Source organism: Tasmannia lanceolata, unplaced genomic scaffold (assembly GCF_043159265.1).
Source record: "Tasmannia lanceolata isolate RefF3 unplaced genomic scaffold, GAP_Taslan_0.1 ptg000005l, whole genome shotgun sequence".
NCBI classification, from domain to species: Eukaryota; Viridiplantae; Streptophyta; class Magnoliopsida; order Canellales; family Winteraceae; genus Tasmannia; species Tasmannia lanceolata.
In genome coordinates, this window is record NW_027518682.1 from 23,005,504 (window position 1) to 23,026,325 (window position 20,822).

The 20,822-nt window shown below is 37.0% G+C and overlaps 1 protein-coding gene across 2 annotated transcripts in view; it reads right to left on the reverse strand.

Moving 5' to 3' along the window:
- The window catches only part of PUM23 (pumilio 23), a 32,750-nt gene that overhangs the window by 10,926 nt on the left and 1,002 nt on the right, over positions 1 to 20,822 (reverse strand). Inside the window, exons 2-8 of one of the 2 annotated variants that reach the window (XM_077380393.1) lie at positions 18,073 to 18,376; positions 17,496 to 17,859; positions 17,118 to 17,423; positions 16,381 to 16,548; positions 14,907 to 15,050; positions 9,239 to 9,358; positions 4,442 to 4,627 (exon numbers count right to left, since the gene is read on the reverse strand). In XM_077380393.1, coding sequence (XP_077236508.1) covers positions 4,442 to 4,627; positions 9,239 to 9,358; positions 14,907 to 15,050; positions 16,381 to 16,548; positions 17,118 to 17,423; positions 17,496 to 17,859; positions 18,073 to 18,341 — 1,557 coding nt within the window. In that variant the 5' untranslated portion in view covers positions 18,342 to 18,376. The remainder of the gene's footprint in view (positions 1 to 4,441; positions 4,628 to 9,238; positions 9,359 to 14,906; positions 15,051 to 16,380; positions 16,549 to 17,117; positions 17,424 to 17,495; positions 17,860 to 18,072; positions 18,377 to 20,822) is intronic. The other variant, XM_077380394.1, reaches the window with a different exon arrangement.

Genomic DNA, 20,822 nt, shown 5'->3' on the forward strand with positions numbered 1-20,822 from the left:
GAGGTACCCTAAGAGAGCTTCGAGTGCGGGATGTGAGTTTTCCAAAGTGATGCACCAGCTTCTTTGGTCGAAGATGGGGACCAAAGACAGTGTAGATGGGTTGGGTTCCCAATTGCACTGCGTATACGGACTGATGTTGAAGCTAACATTTAAAAGCCTTAGCATAACCGTACACCTTGTGGGCTAAGACGAACAACGAGAAATGAGCATTCCATGGTGGCTTTGGTCACCCTCGCAAGACAAAGGTCTTGCATAATGGTCCATGATGAAGGCCTACGCCTTGGATGACCAAGCCTCAGGGCCTGAAGGATTGCGATGTGATATAAGCTTTGTGTCGTACCTTGCTGGGGACGTGTGGACATGTACTACAGCCTTGTGCATTGGCTCTTGTCCATGTACCTTGAGAGCCCAAATCAGAAGACTAAAGAAACATTTTCAAGGTGAAAATCTTGGCATGAGTTAAGATACTTGCGTGGTGGTTCACAAAATGAAATGAACATGTGAGATGCTCTTGGAGTACCTTGGTGTGCAAAAAAAGGGAGCGCTTAGATGACAACGAGTCGTAGTGATTAATTTGGGTAAAGAAATAGGTTCAATTGTGCAAAGGGTTTACAACGTAGCTGAATCTGGACTTGCTGAGGTTAATAACATCACTTCAAGCAATTTGGAAGTATTTAGGAATTGACAAACAGATCTAGCGGTCCAGATATTATATGAAATTCTAGGAACAATAGCAAGGCTTGTGTAGGGGTTATCCATAATAAATGATCATAAGACTTGGAATCTATGGATAATTTTTTTTAATGATAGAAATCTATGGATCTAATCAAATTGTTAGGGAAGAAAAGAAAGAACCAAGGATTGAAATCGAAGATAAAGAGAATTAAATAGAAAACATGACTAATACCTTAGATAGATCAGATAAAAATAATAGTTGTTGCAGTCACACCAATGGAACCAAATGCATCACATGAGTAGTTATCCTAGGACATTATACCGTAGGAGATTAAGATAGTTATGATAGAATCACTCTAACAAGACCCGGGGCATCACGCCAAGGGGTTTTCAAGGCTTTGCACACTGAAAAAAAGGTTATGCTAGAATCACACTAGCAATCCCAAGGCATCATACCAAAAAACCCTAGGCATCGCACCAACGGGATCAAAGCACCACCCTGAAGAGCAGACACCACATCAACTTAAGCGAATAAGCTTTCAAGATCTTTATTCAATCATCCATTCAATGGCCCTAAGGCTTACAATATATATAAGAAAAAGAAGAAAACTAGAGAGTTCTAATAACCTAAACAAAAACCTAATACATTCGAACTAAAATACCCTCTAATGACTTAAAAGACTCTCCTCCCTTGAAATTTCCGTAGCACATGAGGGGCCTATTTAAAACACTCATAACTCAAAGAACTCAATGCCCTGTTTGGTTGCTCAAAGAAAGGAGATCATCGGCGTTTGAAACGCCGATGATCTTCAACTAATCTGTCCAACGCATGTTTGGTTGCCATTTTGCATTGAAACTCCCTTTGACTCCCAAACATCTTCCAACATCATAATTGTGTTTTTTCCTACGTGGCGGAAATGTTCCCTCCTCTAATCTCCTCCCCATCTTTTACCATTTTGGTGGAATTTGGGTGAAAGAAGAGGAGAAAATCCTTGTCGTATTCTCTCTCTCTCTCTCTCTCTCTCTCTCTCTCTCTCTCTCTCTCTCTCTCTATTTTGGTAATGACACCACTACATCTTCCACTAATCTTCTCGAGAATTGCCGCGCAACCAAACGCTACTTACCACTCTTCCACTATTCTTCTCCCCATCTTTCATGCTTGTCTACTTCCCTTTGACTTCTCTACTAATCTCCCAGACACCTTTGAGCAACCAAACAGAGCATAAGTGATTTTGATGGGAAAAGACCCTACTACGTTATATGACTTAAATAACACTCTAAAAACCAAATAAAACTCTTTTAACAGTGTTTCAAAATGTGGATGCGGAGCGGAACGCGGCCGAAGAAAATTCTAGTCGACTCAGTATGACGTGATCTAGTACTCGGTTGACGCGGTCATAATTCAGGGGAGTCAAAGGAATTTTATTGACTCTATAGGGCGAAATGCGGAGCGCTGCTGCGGAAGGTAAAAGGTAGTCGACTCGGAGGAGTCCACGATGACGCGAGGGAGAGTTTTAAAACTATGATTTTGACATTAACGATGAGCTCCATCTTCTAAACTCATTGATTCTCCATGGCATCTCGGATGGTCCCCCATCACTCGTCAATAGCCCAACAATTAATCACTTTGGTTGTGAGAGTGTATTAGCTATGCCCATATTCCATCAACTCAAAGCGGACGGACCTCTCTAGATATAGTTGTCTGCATATTGGTTGGCTACATTGGTTGGCTACAGTGATGAACACCATGGACACATGTGCTACGCTTTTGCATCACGGCGGATATTAGTCACGCCATGTTTCCTTTTATGAGTCACTTTTAGGATCCTCGCACATGGTCAACAGAATAAGAGGGAGACATGTAACTATTCATCTACACTTGAGTGTTGATCCCCAGCCTGATATTGTTGATTTGTCAACTGATGCTGCTTCTATTAATCGTTCTGAGATTCTTTAGCCCCACGATAAGTTCTATAACCACCAACACAAACAAGCAATGTTATCAATAGCAACAAATATCAATTAGCCAACACCTTTTATAGAAGTTATCAACGTTGGTCAACGGATGAAAGCTATGGCTAATGAAATGGGAGCTTTATATAGAACCGATGCCTTGGAAGCTGTGCCTAGACCTCCTTCAGGTAAGAATATTGTTCGATGGAAATGGTTCTATAAATCAAGGTTTTAAATTTCGGTTTCGGTGGAAATTTCAGCCGAAATAATGTAAATTTTGGTGAAACTTTTCGGTATTTCTAAAATTTGGGTGGAAATCTTGTAAATTGGCGTGAAAACGAAATTTCAGCTAAAACGACATGTTTCGGCCAAAATTTTATAAATAAAAATAGAAAGTAAATAATGCCATAAAAAGATACAGAGCCAAACTTGTTTAAATGTTATAATGAGCAACAAGGTCTTGATATGACAAGATATTCCGTCCAATAGTTAAGAGTTCCATTTTTTTACTAGTTGTATACTTGCCAACTCTCTTGAATCGTCCTTATCCAACCTTCATGTCAAGAATGCATTTCTTCATGGGAATCTCAAAGAAACTATAAACAGAGTGATGGACCAATCTGAGGAGTATGAAAAGGTTAGTACATAAAGCTATATATGCAAGTTGAAGACACACTTCACCAGGTATAGGCGCAAGCAAGCATCACAAGCCTGGTTTGATAGATTGTGTAGAAATCATTACGAATGGAGTAAATCAGATAGCTTCTTGTTCATCAGGCACACTTCACCAGGTATGAAATTGATCCGAGTTTATGTAGATGGCATTATAATAACTAGAAGTGATTCCAGAAATTAGAAGACTAAAAGTCAACTTGAAATCAAACTTCTACATAAAGGATATTGGTAAGCTATTAGAAGACTAAAAGTGAGCTTGAAATCAAACTTTAACATAAAGGACATTGGTAAGCTACGCATTTTCTAGTTGTAGATATTGATCGCACCAAGAAAGGAGTAACATTAAGACAATTGAAGTACATAAGAGAACTCCTTAACAAGTTTTGTATAATGATTGCAAACCAATCAACACTCCAATTGTTTGCAGCAAAAAGATGACGAGAGGGAGAAAAGATAAAAGCTCCCTTCATGTACAGAAGCTTGGTAGTTGCTCTTTAATATCTTACATTCACAAAACATATATGTTGTGAATCAGGTTCATTAACACTTGCATGACCCAATAGGAGCATTTACAGGCAGCAAAAAAAGTTGAGGTACACCAGATGAACAATTTGAGAAGGGCAAAAATAGAAGAATCGCATTCCACAAGATGACAGATTAAAAACCATCAGTGTTCATCTAATACCCAAATATATTGAACAGTGAGCATATGGTGCAAAAACCACCTGCTTAAAAATTTTATTTAATAAGGATGACAAAGACTAGCACCATCTGAAAAATTCTTGAGCCACTCTTATCAATGGAAAAGGAAAGAGGCCAAATAAAAATTGCATCTTATTAATAATGACAGTAAGAGATTTTTTTAATGGAAATGACAGTAAGAGATAAGCATCATTGATATCATTTTTAGATGATAATGACCTCGCAAATTATACACAATCCAAGAGTTAACTGAAGATAAAACAGCCACTAGAATGAAGTCATTCCCATACAAAGTGTCAATGCAATGATTTCATTCCCATACAAAGTGTCAATGCAATGACTAAAATGCTTGAAAAATCATAAAAAATAAAATAAAATAAAAAACTAGCGGATGTTGCAAAACAAAGAAGAAATAGAGTAGAGATTTTCAACATACACTTGAATATCTGAAAATAGTTTGCAACATCAAACAACCTAGTGTATGCATTCTATATCCCTTTGTCCATTTCCATGTGGATCTTTCCTCACAAAAGAAGTAGCTCTCAAGAAATAATATGCGTGGAACAATGCAGCTGGGAGACTCAGACTCTGAACATACTGCAGCAGCAAGGACCCGACAAGACTGCAAAACAAGCATGTGAAAATAGACAAACAGTTAACATGAGCATTAAGCCTTTGTTTGCATTCTGTTATTTTCAGTTCCTGAAACATAAAATGGTACTTAAAATTTACAATTTAGAAGAGCTTAGCGAGCATGACTTGCACTGTCTACCTTATTATTATCACTCAAGAAAAAAGAAAGGCAAAATAAGCACACAAGGAAGACCAACCAGTACGTGTGACGAACCAAACCAGTCCCTCAATTTCTGAGATGCATAAGAAACTCCTAACAAGGATTATACATTGTTAGCTATCAGCCAAGCTGTTAGCCTTGTGATGCACTTGATGAAGCCACTCCATGCAGTCAGTCCCCCAACCCCCCTAGATCAGGAGTCAGAACATCAACTGACAAAGACACCCACAAACTGCAGATATACTGTCTTAAGCCTAGTATCCATTTGAGTGTGTTGAGAGAATAAAACACCCAAAAACAATGACCTAAAGTAACTAATAATTTCAAACAAAAGCAGCAGAAATATCCATGAACCACCAGTGCAGTGTTGCACATTACAGTTACTTTTGCACATCAGAGTAATGATCATTTAGACGATGCCCTCACATGGTATGCCCAGTCAGCATGATACTACAAAATAAGTTACACAAAGTAGTATGCTATAACAAGCAAGTAACAAAAAATTGGAGAAAAATTGAAACATGGAGGGGTAAAAAAACCACAAATAGCAAGCAGGAATATTTTGCATTCACTTAGGGCCGTTTGGATATGCCGCATATGCGGATTTTAGAATCTTGGATTTCCTCAAAATCATGGACGGGAGACGAGAGAAGAAGGAGATCATCCGCTGTTTTCTGATTTCTCGCCCTTCTTTACGTCGAGCAAGAGAGTAGGAGATCGTCCCGTTTCCAGGTTTCAGAAATATCAGGATGGGGGAGAGATTTCTAAAACCTGGATTTCTTACTTAAAATCCAGGATAATGGATTGTAAAATCCAGAATTTTACACCACTTTCAAACTAAAACCTGGATTCTAAAATCCATGTATCCAAACAGGCCCTTAATTTTTAAAGTTTTTGAGACACTGAATTTGCTGAAAAAGCACAGAACGGGAAAGTCCCCATCACATGGCTAGATAAAAAGCATTGCAAAAACCATTTGCACAAACAACTTTGAAGAAGTTTCAACTGTGCCGCTCGAAAATCAATTGTTCAGTGAATAATTATGTGATAAAACCAATAAAATTAGTTCATGCTACCTATAGACAACACTTGAAGATGGACATAAACGAAGTTATCACAGACTAACGGCGGTTTCCCCATAAAGTGATCTTGAACAAGGTGTAACCGTAGAATCTTCCTCATACAGGTAGCACAGGTGCCTTAATCACAACTTCCCACACAGAAGTGCAAGTCCAGTCAACCTACTCATGTCTTTTAGCAGCACATGCGTAATCACATATACAATAGCTTCAAGGTGTGTGGCTAGATATAAAGATTTTATTTGTATTTTTAGAATAGCCAAAAGAAACTATTAAAGAGAGAGATACAAATGACTGAGTTGGACATAAAGAGCAGCAGAAAAATAAGAAGCCCAACAAATTTAGAGCTGATTCCCAATTGTGAAAACCTCAATAGTCACCAACAAGAAGAGAAAGACATAAGCCCTCGCGGGCAAGGGAATCTAACTTGGACTTAGCTACTTGCCTAATCTAGCAAAAAAGAAAATCTGGCATTACTATCCAAAATCTGCTCAATGATGTCCGCAAGCCTCCCAGAGTACTCAAACTTAAAGCCCATCCATCTAATAATGTTAAGGGTATTCCCTTCCACGATCAAATGCCCCGAGGCACACTTAAGCACTAAAGCTTCTGCACTTCCAGCCTTTAAACCCCATCAGCCCCGAGAAACAAGGTTTAGGGTTTTGGTTTGTGTTTCGATCATGATAGAAACAGAAACATGTCAGTTTCGGATGGGAATTTCGGTGGAAATACTGAAAAATCACGAAAACATATGGAAACACATACAATTGATGGACATTTAACATGAAACTTCAACACTTTCTGTAATTGAAAGAGTTGAAAAGAAACTCAGTTCTTGGAAAAAGAACTACCTATCGTTTGGGGGAAGGATCACCATCATTAAGGCAACATTGCCTAATTAACCAGTATATTTTATTTCACTATTCCAGCTGCCCTCAGAAAGTCAATAAGAAATTGGAAAAGCTTCATAGAAATTTCCTAGGGAAAGGCGAGGAAAATAAAAGATTTAAACACCTAGTGAAGTAGAAGACAATTTGCAAAACAAAGAACAGATGGGGAATTGTAATTGGCAACCTGAGGATTAGAAATTTGACAATGATGGGCAAATGGATGCAGAGGTTCGGCGATGTAAAGAATGTTTTATGGCATAAAATCATTGCAAATAAATACAGGGTAGGGTGGGGAGATTGGGGTTGTAGAGACCCACCTATAGGTAAAAGTTCGGGAGCAAGGCCACCCATATGCAAGTGTAGACCCTTTGTTGACCCCAATACTAGTTTAGGGAGTTGTATGGAACCTTGGGTTTATGAGAAACATAAGACAAGGCGAAACTGAGTCCCTGACACATTTTTACCATAGAAAAAACAGAGTCCATAACCTCTTTGCTGGGGCTTCTTGAAAGCACCTGCATACCCCTCCAAGAAGTCGACATAAGAATTTGGATACCTGACCCCAAAGGTCTATTTTCAGCCAAATTCTTATTCTCCTACATGCTGAGCAATCGTGCCACTAGCTCAGTAGGGCAAAAAGTTCAAGTGGATGGCAGTCAAAAGGAAATCAACACTTGCAATTTCCTAAATAGGCAAAAGCTTCATTTGCAAGCAGGTGCATTCCTTGTTTGCAGGTCGAGGAATTCATCGAAGACCTCTTCATTCACCGCCCCATATCATTTCAAAAGGAAGGGGGAATTGGACCCTCCAAAACTCAATTAAGGCGATTGTCTTCGGTTGGAATAGTGGGCAATTAGGATGGAACAGAGAGACCATGTGGCAACTTGTACCATGTGTGATCCTGTGGCGCATATAGTTGGAACGCAATAATTGTATTTTTCATAATAGACACAAATCCATTGGTAAGATTATTACAAATATAAAGATGGTCATCCTCTTTGGTGTATAGCTAAAATGGCCAGTGAAGTTTTTACTACTAGCATTACACTAAAGAACTGGAATTGGTCATTTGGGGAAGGAAAATCAATCAAAAACCGATCCCCAGATTGCGTCCATCTCCTCTTGATGTAATAAAAGTGAACTTTGATAGTAAATCAAAAGGTACCCCTGATTTTGCTAGCATTGGAGTTATATTTAGGGATCACGGTGGCCGAACACTCACATGCTTCTCAGGTCCGTGCAATATAGCGAATTCAAATGAGGCGAAGCCAAGAGCATGTATCACTAGCCTTTTTTTTTTTTTTTTTGAAAGAGACTTCTCACTAGCCTTTGAATATTCAAGGATTGCTTTTCGGGAAGATTCATCTTTGAAGGAGATTCCAAAGTGGTTTTACACTTTTAGTTTGGGCGGAAGGAGCATAGGTGGGCCCTTGGAAGCTGGCATCTATTATTATGGAAATTGATGATCATTGCAGAGTCGTCAAACTGAAATTCCAGCAAAAATGAAGATCGGCCAAATCTCATGCGGATGAGTTGGCAAACAAGACACTAATCGAAGCAAACTTCACATTAGTGATAGATATTTGATAGTTTACTGTTGTTTCACTGTTATATATTTGTTGATTTTTTCTTGAACTTCTCACTCCTTTTGGGGAGATCTCGTCCTTCTTTTCTTGTATATAATTTTTCCTTGCAATGTAATTACCTCTTTCAAATAAAAAGATGAAACTTCCGACAGTACTAGAATAAGCACAAATGCACACTAAAAAACCATTACATAAGTAAAATAAAATACCCATAATGGTTTAATAACAACAAACACCTGGTGGCATGCGCTGTTACATATCTGATAATTCAACACATACTACATTTCACATGAAATTCATTTTTTTTTTTAGAATGGCCATTTCGCATGAAATTCATATAAATATGTATACATACTATATACCACTACTTTTAAATATGTATACATAATATATACACCACATTTCAAAAGCAATTCATTTTAAATATAATTATGCAACGCATACTGGTATAGTATATCACTAATAAACTTACGGTTTTGGTTACGCTATGCATTTCGGTTGCAATATATGTTTAGGTGGGGATGAAAACGAAAATAATTTGGTTGTTTTGCGTCGGTTTTGGTGAAATTTTAAAATTATGACCAGCATAGTCATACCATCAGTGTCGCTAATGATACCACTAATGCTAGCAAGATCAGGTTTCCAATAAAGGATTCTGCAATGAGACTGCACCATAATATCCCAATAAAGGTTTAGATACCAACATAAATGGTTTATAATACACCACACGTATCATGTGTTTCACAGCACAAACCAAATGGATTTTTTATAGTATTTTTCTGTATGCCTTCATATTGCAGATTTTCACCCACCCTTTTGAATAAACATCATCCAAAACCTAAGATGAGAAACTACAATAACAAGCATTGATGTGAAAATGAAAACCTCGTATCCGTAAGTATGAAGTCGTTGACATGCAGCTAGGAGCGAAGCAACTACTCCATGCTTTCCAATCTCAAGAAGTTCCTTCATTTTTGGACCAAGCTCTCCCCATATCAAGTCCATCTACATAGAAAATGAAATAAATTGTTTAGGAAGAAATCACTAATTAGATCTCCAATGAACAATATATGCTTCAATTTCCACCCCAATAAGAAATGGCGAAGTAACCTGATGAAAAATAGTCTAAAAACATCAAAAATATAATTGGCATGTCTCACATACAACTCTATCATGTACAAGTCAATGCAGAAGAAGTATAAAATCAACATAAAGAAAAATAAAGTAGAAAAAAATAGAACACCAGGTAACTCTTATTTAAAAGATTTACGGTTTGACCATTTAAAAAAAAACATTTACGGTGTTTTTTCTTGCACCATCAAATCATGATACGCCTCTATAAACAGTTATTAATATCAAAATTAATTTGGATTGAAGTGGTATAATCATAGGGGTTGTTTGGATTATATGTAACAGGAAACTCGACCAGGTCATCATATCCTCTTCCTAAAAAATCGAACACGGTGTGGGCATGAAATCCATTTCCTTCATCATTCAAAAAAAATTCCATTTCCTATGTGGTACACTTGTTTCCTGAAAAGTGATTCCTAAAGTTTCGGAAACCGCCGATAGATTTCGAAACCTTTTCCAATTGGTTGATTGTGCTTCGGTCAGAGTTCTTTTGGTATGGTCTTCAACAAATGCTTTGATGAAAAATAGTCCTACTCAACTCAACTCAACTCAACTAAGCTTTTGTCCCAAACCAGTTGGGGTCTGCTCATGAATCCTTTAGAAAATTTTCATGATGAAGGGGAAAGAATTTAACCGGCTCAAAATGACTAAGTCTAATCATGACACTAGTTGGGTTCATCTACGTGGATCATTTTCTTCCATTCTCTCTTATCCAAGATCATGTTCTCTATTATGTTCCAAGCTATCAAGTCTTTCCTCATTGTTTCTACCCAAGCTGTTTTCGATCTGTCCCTACCTCTTTTTACTCCATCAACTCGTGCCAAGTCGCCTCTTCTCACTGGAGCATCCAAAGGCCTACGTTGGATATGTCCAAGCCATCTTAAGCGGTGCTCTCTCATCTTCTCCTCAATTGGTGCCACCCCCACTTTTTTACGAATGTCTTCATTTTTAATTCTATCTAATCTTATGTGGCCGCACATCCATCAAAGCATTCGCATCTCTGTTACACTCATCTTATGCACATGCTGCTTCTTGGTGACCCAACATTCTGAGCCGTACAGCATGGCTGGCCTCACAACTGTCTTATAAAAGTTTCGCTTCAACTTGGTAGGGATTTTACGGTCACACAGAACTCTTGAGGCAAGCTTCCACTTCAACCAACCTGCTCTTATTCAAAGGTTAACATCCTCTTCAATCTCTCCTTCCTTATGTAGAATTGAGCCAAGATAGCGAAAGATATCCCTCTTAGGTACTTCCTGTCGAGTCATATTTACTACATCCTCATCCCACCTCCTTACATTACTAAAGTTGCACTCCATATACTCTGTCTTAGTCCTACTCAGTCTAAAACCTTTGAATTCCAAAGTAGTTCTCCATAACTCTAACTTAGCATTTAGTCATGCTTTGGTTTCGTCAATTAATATTATGTCATCTGCAAATAACATACACCACGGCCTAATTTGTATGCCTCATATACAACAATGACCGTCCTCTACAAGTCAACGCAAAAGAAGTATAAAATCTATATAAAAGAAATAGAGGGAAAAAAGAGAACACCAGGTAACTCTTAATTAAAATACTTATGGTGTGTCTTCTTGCACAGCCAAATCATGATAAGCCTCTACAAACAGTTATTAATATCGAACCATTCAAAAAAATAGTTATTAATATCAAAATTAATTTGGGTTGAGCTAGAATAATCTTAAGGGTTGTTTCGATATAGTTACCAGGAAACTAGATTGGGCCCCACACCCCTTACCTAAAAAATAGTACCTAGTGTGGGCATGAAATCCATTTCCTTCATTCAAAAAAGAAAAAAAAAAATCACTTCTAAAAGGGAAATTTGTTTCCTAAAACGTGATTCCTAAAGTTTCGGAAACCATTGCCAGATTTCAAAAACCTTTTCCAATTAGTTGATTGTGCTTTGGACCGAGTTCTTTTGGTATGACCTTTAATGGAGTTTGAAAAATGTTAAGTCCATGGGTTCCAACTCCACATATGAAGAGAAGAGTGGGTTTTAAATACATATGAAGTCATAAGCATGGTTTTAAATTTCGACCGAAATCGTATATACCCGATACAGTATCATATTTCGATCAAAAAGTTTGAAATTATTTCACCCAAAGATCTCGATTTTTATTCATTATTTAATATTATACCGAAATTTTGTACGAGATAAATAGTTGATTTGATTTCGTCATATTTCGGCTGAAATTTCGATATTTCGGTTTCGGTGAGGTCCGAAACCGGTACCGAAACCGAAATTTAAAACCATGGACATGAGTAGGTTACATACGATAACAAGGACTAAAATACCATTCGAACAATACATAATACACATTCGCATGCAATTAATATAAATATGTAATGCATAATGATATAGCATACCACTAATACATTTACGGCTTTGGTTTCAGTATGTGTTTGATTCCGGTATGTCTTTTGGAGGGGATGGAAAAGGGAAATATTTTGGTCATTTCGTGTCGGCTTCGGTGGAAATTTAAAAAGATGCACCATGGTGTTCCTCGAGTCTTTCGCCAACCTCCGGTGCAACCTCAGGCCCCATAGTTCTTACCTCGGCATGTAGGCTTTGACCTCACCAAGAACCCATAAAATTGGTGAAGCCGGTGCTACTGTAAGATCCTGAACCGGATAGCTCCTAGCCTCGTCCTCAGTAAACAAGTGAACCTCGTGCTATTGCAAGAGCATAAACCACTCCATTACTGCAATGACATAGACAAAGAGAAAAAGAGAGAGAGAGGAAAAGGAGAGATAGAGTTGAAGGTTCGAAGAAGAGGAATGGAGAGGAAGATACAAAGAGAGAGGGAAGGGGGTGGCATGGCACACCAGATGTGATAGTTTCTTTATTAAAACAAAACTTCACCCAAACATAACAAAATCAATATCAAGTTAAATTTTAATAAATGAAATTTCTTAAAGTAGGTGATTCCAATTTAATATAATTGCAATTAAATTTAATATTTTAAAGAACCAGTATGTTCAAAAGTTCATGAGAAACATGAAAAAGGAACCAATATAGGTGCCAAAAAACTCAGCCCAATGCCAATAGAAAGGGCAGGTGATCCAGATTAACTATTATCAGTGGACCGACAATCACTTTCCACCCTAGTATGAAGCATAGCTACCAGGTTGGGAAACAAATTCAGAAAGCGAAACGTGAAACGGAAACGAGAAACACAGAGAAAAAATTGAGGGGAAACGAGAAACGGGAAAATGATAGAAAATCGCAAGAGAAACGCATTAGAAACATTTCAAAAACTACACACAAACGCAAATGGAAAGACATGAAACACAAGGAAAACACGAAATATATGGTTTTGTTAATTTCAAATTTCTATTTGAATATTTTAATTTTTATGTTTTATTACAATATATGCTATTGTTTTCTTTTTAATACCTATTCCACAATTTTTTGGTATGTTTTTCCCAAAATGATTTTTATAAGTTTCACACATGTTTCCACACGTTTCACATACATTTTCTAAGAGTTTTCTATACATTTCTCAAGGTTTCACACATGTTTCACATAAGTTTCTCATACGTTTCCCATGCGTTTCAGAAACGTTTCGGAAATGCGCCCAAGAAGTTTCCGGCTAATATGGTATGAAGTAACCTCAAAATAAAACATTGGGGAAAACGGTGTGCATATCATTTTTTAAGCCTATATTTTTCACACACAACTGTCCTTTTTAGGTCTGCAATTCATGAATCCTGAATGCAAAAGAAGTACACCAGATAGCTTTGAATGAACAGGATTTAATAAGTTCATGAAAACATGTGCACCAAAACTCAACCCAATAGAAATGACAATTCCAGATTAACTAGTATAAGTGGACAAACACGAGTATTCCAAAGAGATACGAGTTTTAACCATTGTCCTTCAATATGTGTGGCAGTGTAAGTCATATATGGGTATGAAGGTATACTGCAAGCCTTGGCTGTGTTTGTGTGTTTTTGTGTAACAGACGTGTTACTTAACTGGAATTGAAGTAGAAAAAGTTGCTTACATGATAGAATAAAGAGAAAAGTCAAAAGGATCAAAAGAAAGCAAACAATAAAAATGATATAGACACAAATTTCATAACACAATGATATGGTTCCGAAAACTTAAGAGAAATATAGTCAGCAAACCACAATATCGAAGGTATGTGTTCGCTTAAGAATTATATGAAAAAGAAACCAATGCATGTGCCCCGAATATCAACCCAATAGAAATGACAGATTCCAAATTAACTAGTACGAGTAGAATAACATGATTAAGGGATGATTCATGACATCACCCTTGGCTTGTCCATTGTTTTCAGACACGTTAGAAGATCAGGTAATAGTGAAGCGGATAAGTTAGCAAGGGATGGTGTAAGGAAATTGGCATTGGAGTGGTTTGATTACATACCGCCGTGACGAGATCATATATATTTTAGTTTGTATTCTTTCTTATTCTTTGTATCTGATGATGGACCATCTCAGTCTTCCATTCTTTTTTAATGAAATTTGCAACCATTCAAAAAAAAAACATGATTAAGGGATAAGAGTTTTAACCATTTTCCTTCCGTATGTGTGACAGTGTAAGTCATATATAGATATGAACGTATACTGCATGCCTTGGCTGTCTTTTTGGGTAACACACATGTTACTTGACTGGATTTGAAGTAGGAAAAGTTGCTTACATGATATAATAAAGAGAGAAGTCAAAAGTCACCATTCAAAAAGAGAGAGAGAGAGAGAGAGAGAGAGAGAGAGAGAGAGAGAGAGAGAGATGTCAAAAGGATCAAAAGAAAGCAAACAATAAAAATGAAATGGACACAAATTTCATAACTTAATGATATGGTTACGAAAACTTTAGGCAAACCACAATATTGAAGGTATGTGTTCAGTTAAGAATTAATCCTAAAAGGAATTTGTTGATGTCACTGTACTTGTATGAAAATTAAGAACAAGCCAGACTCGAACCAAAGTTAATGTGCTGGTCCACTTAATACAAGAACAAAGCAATCCATACCCTCACCTGAATTTAACATTTTTTTTTTTTTTGAACAGTAGCAGATTTCATTAATAAAGAGGGCGACTGAGAAAGTACACCCCAAGAAAACAAACAAGAAAGACCACAAATACAGAGCCGAAAGAGAAAGCCACCTGAATTTAACATTAGAAAAATACTTTATCCCTATCCTGGAATTATTTTCCCACAAGCTAACAGGGACCATGGCAGCTCAAAAACAATGACTTGATTCTTTTGCAGCATCCACCCAAGCTAATTTAATATTGATATTGTATAAGATTGTACAACAAATAAGAATAAATTCATACAATATGAATGGAATTGTCAAACATGTAGGCAGAAGTTCCGATAAAATACAGGATGAGAACTCCAAAAGCATTAAAATGTTATATCGACACGTACTTGACCTTGGCTTTTTGCAGAAGAAACTAGTGCTTGGACAACAAAGCTGCCACAATGATGAGACGAGATTTCAAACAATGACCCCCGGAAAACTTCTGTCAAAAATTGATTGTACAAAGCCTTGGGTGCCACTTCCAAAATGACCTGCGAAATTCACATAAAGCTTAATCATTTCTGAAAGGAAAAATAATAATAAGATGCAGCATAGTATGTGGTTTAAAAAGTTGACTAAGCATGCTTATCCATGAGGGGTTTACTAAGTTGAAGAAATGAAAGATGAATTATAAAGTTTGTACCCTACCCCTTAATTTTGCAGATTACCATAGCCTTCCATGATCCTCATCCTTTTATCCATAATTTTACAATTAAGAAACTGAAAAATAGAGCCATGTATGACTTCTGCCACAATAAAAAAAATCTATGCCTTTGCACAAATTCTGTTTCGAAAGCATTCCTTGCAGATCTGATATTACTACATACCAATCAGAATTCCATGGTGTACATAAAACACTCTAATGAACTACAACTACTTTCATGATAAGAAAAACTACATCAAGGGGGACACATTTTCTTAAACGAACTTTTAAATTTTTAATGCAATGTGCAACTTATGATGCAACTTGTTCTACAACATCAGCAAGGCTTCTATAAGGAACCTTGAGGAAGTATAATCATCTCATGATGATTGCAGGTAACATATTATTGAATACCAGCATATGCAAAACCAAATAAACTATTATATAATGAACTCGAATATGCAACAACCAATTAACTTAGATAAAGTGAACACCATAGAATATTTTAGCATGTTGAGTCATAGCTCAGAAGAAGAAACACATGGACAAGTTAATTTTTTCAATATTCAAGTATTCACGCAGAACCAGTAAATAGTAATGACTACCTATCACTAGGATGTTTTGAATCTTCATTGAAGGTACCATCTTTGAACCAAGAAAGAGCAAAAGTTTCTAAATTCAAAGGCAAACACTCCTCTGTCACACAAGAACTATTTTTACATTTCCTTTGACCCGCATGATGCTAAGAACACTGTTACATCGAGAAAGAAAATTACTTTAAGGCTTAATAAACGGTGTGACCCATTCCATAGCCGGGAACCTCGATCTAAAAAATACACCTACAGAGTTTTAAACCACTTGAAAATCTGTATTTTGTTTCTGAGCATTCAATTCCAATATATCCGTGTCATGGTATACTAAAGAATAGATCAAAAGGCTTACTCATCAAAAAAAAAAAAAGAATGGATCAAAAAACACAATATCACAGACAAAAAAAAGATAATGGGTATCCTTTGCAAATGCCATGGATTTTGTGACAATAATGTGCAGAATAATAAAATTTGTGAAGATGGGGAAACATATTTGAGAATAGATGAAAAACCACACTCACAAACAGAAAAGAAGATAATGTGCATCCATTGCAAATGTAATAGAATTTGAGAAGATGAGGAAAACACCTCCATTAAATGGCTATACGCAGTATCCTTTAGCAAATATTTAATTTCTGGCACTGCAGTGGTTTCAATGAACTTTGCTTCTGCAATATCTTCACTGTGGGAACCGAGAATAATAGGAATTACAAGCAACAACTCTTGATCATCTCCCATTAATAATTTCAAAGCAGTCTGGAAAAGAAACGTAAACCGCAATAATTAGAGATCTCAGTATGGGTATAAACAAATCATCACTATCAAAACTTGAATGTGTAGTTGATATTTTCAAAAATAATATTACAAAATATAATGTTGCTCCATTGTGACCGTGTGGTCACGGGTTCGGGTCACGGAAGCAGCCTCTCTGCAAAGCAGGGGTAAGGCTGCATACATCTAGCCTTCCCCAGACCCCGCAATGGCGGGAGCCTCCCGCACTAAGCCGCCCATATTACAAAATATAAGTTTTTAAAAATTGAGATTTTAGAACAAATACTTGATTGAATATTGAGTTGATTAGGAATTTAGGACAGATGCCCTCTTCAGTCTGAATTATAATTTTGACTTTTAAAACTTGGAATAAAAACTAGGTTGGCCATCTTAATGAGCGCATATATTTGAGAAAGATTCATCAGACCATATCAATCGATGAAAAGAGCAAGTTTAAAAACAAGGCACGCTGAAATAGCTGGATTTTTGTTCCCTAGACTATAAAAGCATAAGTGAATAGAATGTGTGGAGCAAATAAGCATCACAAAACATGCCTGCAGAACAAAACTGCTGTACTTGTTAACTTGCAGGGTTGCTATGTCCTCTTTAGCACAGATTAGCATCTCCCGAACAAGAAATTTAAGTAAATGTGGAAAACCCTGCTGGAGGTTTGAGAAATGACTTCCATCAGGCTGAGGCAACCTGCTATTTAACCGCTCTGATAGAATGGAAGATGATTTTGTAATGTGAAATCCCTCCAACGAGTCTAGGGGTATTCCTTTACAAAGACAAAGCAGACTACGCAGGACATGAGAACCATAACGGCTACACATCACATCGACAGAATTTACTGCAATAACCTGGCAAAAATTAAACAAATTAATAAATGGAAGACAACTCCCTGAATTAGCGTATATAAGTAATAGAGATACCTGGCATATCTTAGTTAATGCCCCGTCAATTGCAGCATAAGCCTCATTATCCTGAAGATGTACTGCTAATGACTTGAGAGATGTCTCAGCCACATGGGAACCCGACTTATCCATTGCAATGAATGGAAACTCCTTTGTGCAGCTTAGGAGGAAACCACAGAGCTGTTCTACATCACAGCCTTGAAGGAGAGTTTGCAATATGTGGCTTATAATTGTGTCTGTTGCAAGCTCCAACTCTTTTCCCCGAGTCTCTTCCAAGGCATTACCGCATACAACAGGACGTTCCTCCAAGTCAATTCCACCGCTTTCAAACATATTTGCAATTTCTGAGAAGTACCTTGTGGTCTCAGGATCGACAGTTTTCCTATATGCATTTGCCATCATCAGTTGGACAATGTTCAAAAATATAACAAATCTCATTACAGTAGTGGAAAGAAAAGAAAAAAAAGCACAGCAGCAAAATAAAATCCAATCATGAGTTTGTGTGATACAGAGAACAAAATTTGATGTTCAGATGTCACACGTGACAGAAAAATGCTGAAAATTTGGACATTAACATCAGGATCAGGAACCAAACCTGAGGATGGATTTCTGTGGCATGGATTGATTCTGATGCTTTGAGGAGTTGTGGGCTCCCACATCTTTATCGGGAAACCTCCTGGATGGATTTCCTTTAGTGTGATCTTTATCCATACTAAGATGAGCATCCCTCGGCCTTCTGTTCTTGCCCTGCTTCCTCCCATTCTGCACAGATGAGTTATCCTCCCCGGCCATCTGACTCGTCTCCACTAAATTATGTGATTGGGGTCTTCTACTTTTTAAAGCCTTTGAACCAAAGGAAGTCATACCCACATCTGCAACACAGCTTACCTACCGAGAACCTGAAGTATAAAAGAAGACCTAAGTTTCAATCTTCAAGAATGACTAAGAACCGAAACAAGCCATTTAGAAAAAGAAAGACAAATAATCATATTCGATAGTATATCACAAAGAAGGACTTTCAAAAAATCGTTTGACAACAAATAAACATTGAGTTGTAAATTTCATTTCGTTCACCGTTTCGTTCCGGTATTTCGGTCATTTCGTTTGGCATTTCATCCGAAATTTTTCGTTCCGCTACAATAGCCGAAATTTTTTCAATAGTTATAAGAAATAATTAATGAACCAAATTTGTAAAAGATCCAACATTTACTTCAAATGAAATCGCTATCAATGTCTGTGTTGACCCGTGTGTTGACCAGTGTCTGACAAGATGAAAAAAATTTAGAGACCAAATTATGAGATATTTTTTACCGGACTTTTGAGATTTAATAATATTTAGACATGATAGAATTTATGAATTTTTAAAATTAGAAAAATACCCCAGCGTTTGGAAGTTAAGATTTTGACCCGGCCTGATTTTTTCAAATTTTGTATTGGAGTTGGAAAGTTGACAGCTTATCGATTTAGAATTGGGTCTTGAAACTATTTTTAATGAATCCATATGGTTATTCCTTCATTTACATGTAAATCTTAAGTGAATGACTTTACATGTAGATATTAAGAAGAGGAAAGAAGAAGAGAAGATAACAAAAAAAAAACAACTAAAATGACATATTTCAGACGAAATTGGGCATTTTGCCCGTTTCGTTCGAAATACAGAATTTCGTCTGAATTTTGTCCGGAATGGACAAAATAGCAAAGACATTTACTAAATGACTTTACATGTAAATACTAAGAAGAAGAAATAAGAAGAGAAGATAACCAGAAAGAGACAAGAAGAGTAGAAGAAAAACAACTAAAATGACATATTTCGTCCGGAATGGATAAAATGGACCCGAATCCAGAACGAAATAGAATATATGGCCATTTCGTTACGGATTTCGGTTTGGATCGAAATTTTTCGTCCATTCCGGACGAAATTAAACAAATATTATAACTTCGAATAAGCATGAAAACACGACTTTTGAACAAAACCTGGATCATGTTGGAATTGAAATAAAATACTCTCCCTTTTATGTAACTCCTACTCCAGGATCAACAAATACATACAACAAAGGAATAAGAAACTAGCAAGATTCACTGCGGTTTGGATGGATATATAAAATCTTTGAAAGATTAAAAAAAAACCTAAAATATATATATTTGCATTGGAAGCAGTAAAACCCTTCAAAAGCTGCCAATGAATCCAGGGCCGAGAAATCGAGTTTGGGAATTTTGATGGTTCTAGTTTGGAAAATCCAGGGCCGGCTGGGATAGGGGTGTCCTTAGAAATGATAAGGGAGAGGTTGTTTGGGCTTTCGCCTGTCCTTTGGGAGTGGAGGATGCTACGAAAGCCGAGGTCAAAGCAGTGCACCAAGGTTTAAGTCTCCGAGCAAGGGGTGGTTTTAATAAAGTAGTGGTAGAGGTAGACTCATTGAATGTAATTCGATGGCTTGATGGGTTAATAAGCATCCTTGGAGATTTGACCTTCTATTTGACGAGATGCTTGTCTGGGTGGAAAATTCCTTGGTAGTCTTCCAGCATGTGCGGTGATTTGCAAATGAAGTGGCTGATAGATTGGCTAGACTAGGTGTTTCTCAGGAGGCCTTGGCTCTCTTTGATGCTCTCCCACCTTGAGTTGTTATATCTTTTGTCTTGGATTTCTTTTCTTTTTTTTTTGTATTTTCCTTGTACTGACCATCTCTTTCTCCTTTGATTTTAATGAAATTTGGATACCAAAAAAAAAACTGCCAATGAATGTATCAAATGTAGATATAACCAATATGGATGATAAAATAAAATATCTTAGGCAAAAGAAAAGGAAAAGAAAAGGCTAAAGCAGATATTCAGCTATGAAACCCTAAGTCCCTAACTCGTTTATAGGAAAAAAATGTCGGGGGTAAAATCCAACATCCAATGGAGAGCAGACACGTAGCTCCAAGATTCAAAAGGGGGCGCTAAGGGTAAAAGGGTCATTTTGCAACCCTTCTAGAAACCCTAGAAACCTACCTCTCCAGTCGCAGGATAGACTCGGAAACCGAGATTATATGTCCATGTTAGGGGATTTAGTTATGTGGTTATATGTTATGTGTATTAGGTTGTGGATGTTAGTTGTTGTCTATGCGTTATGTAAGTGGGTTAGTGGCGTAGTGATCTAAAACTACTTTTATGCTTGTATTTAAGTTTGGTATTTCAATGAAAGGAAGGGAGAAGAGAAAATTTACAGCAAATGAGACTTTGTTTAGGAGAGTCATGGCTCCTCTCGAATTGAGTCATTAGGAGGTCGATTGCCTTGAATCAACCTCTTTCTTCCTCTTCTCTCTTTTGTTTTTGTTTATTTGTGTTACGGCCAATTAGGCACGTGAC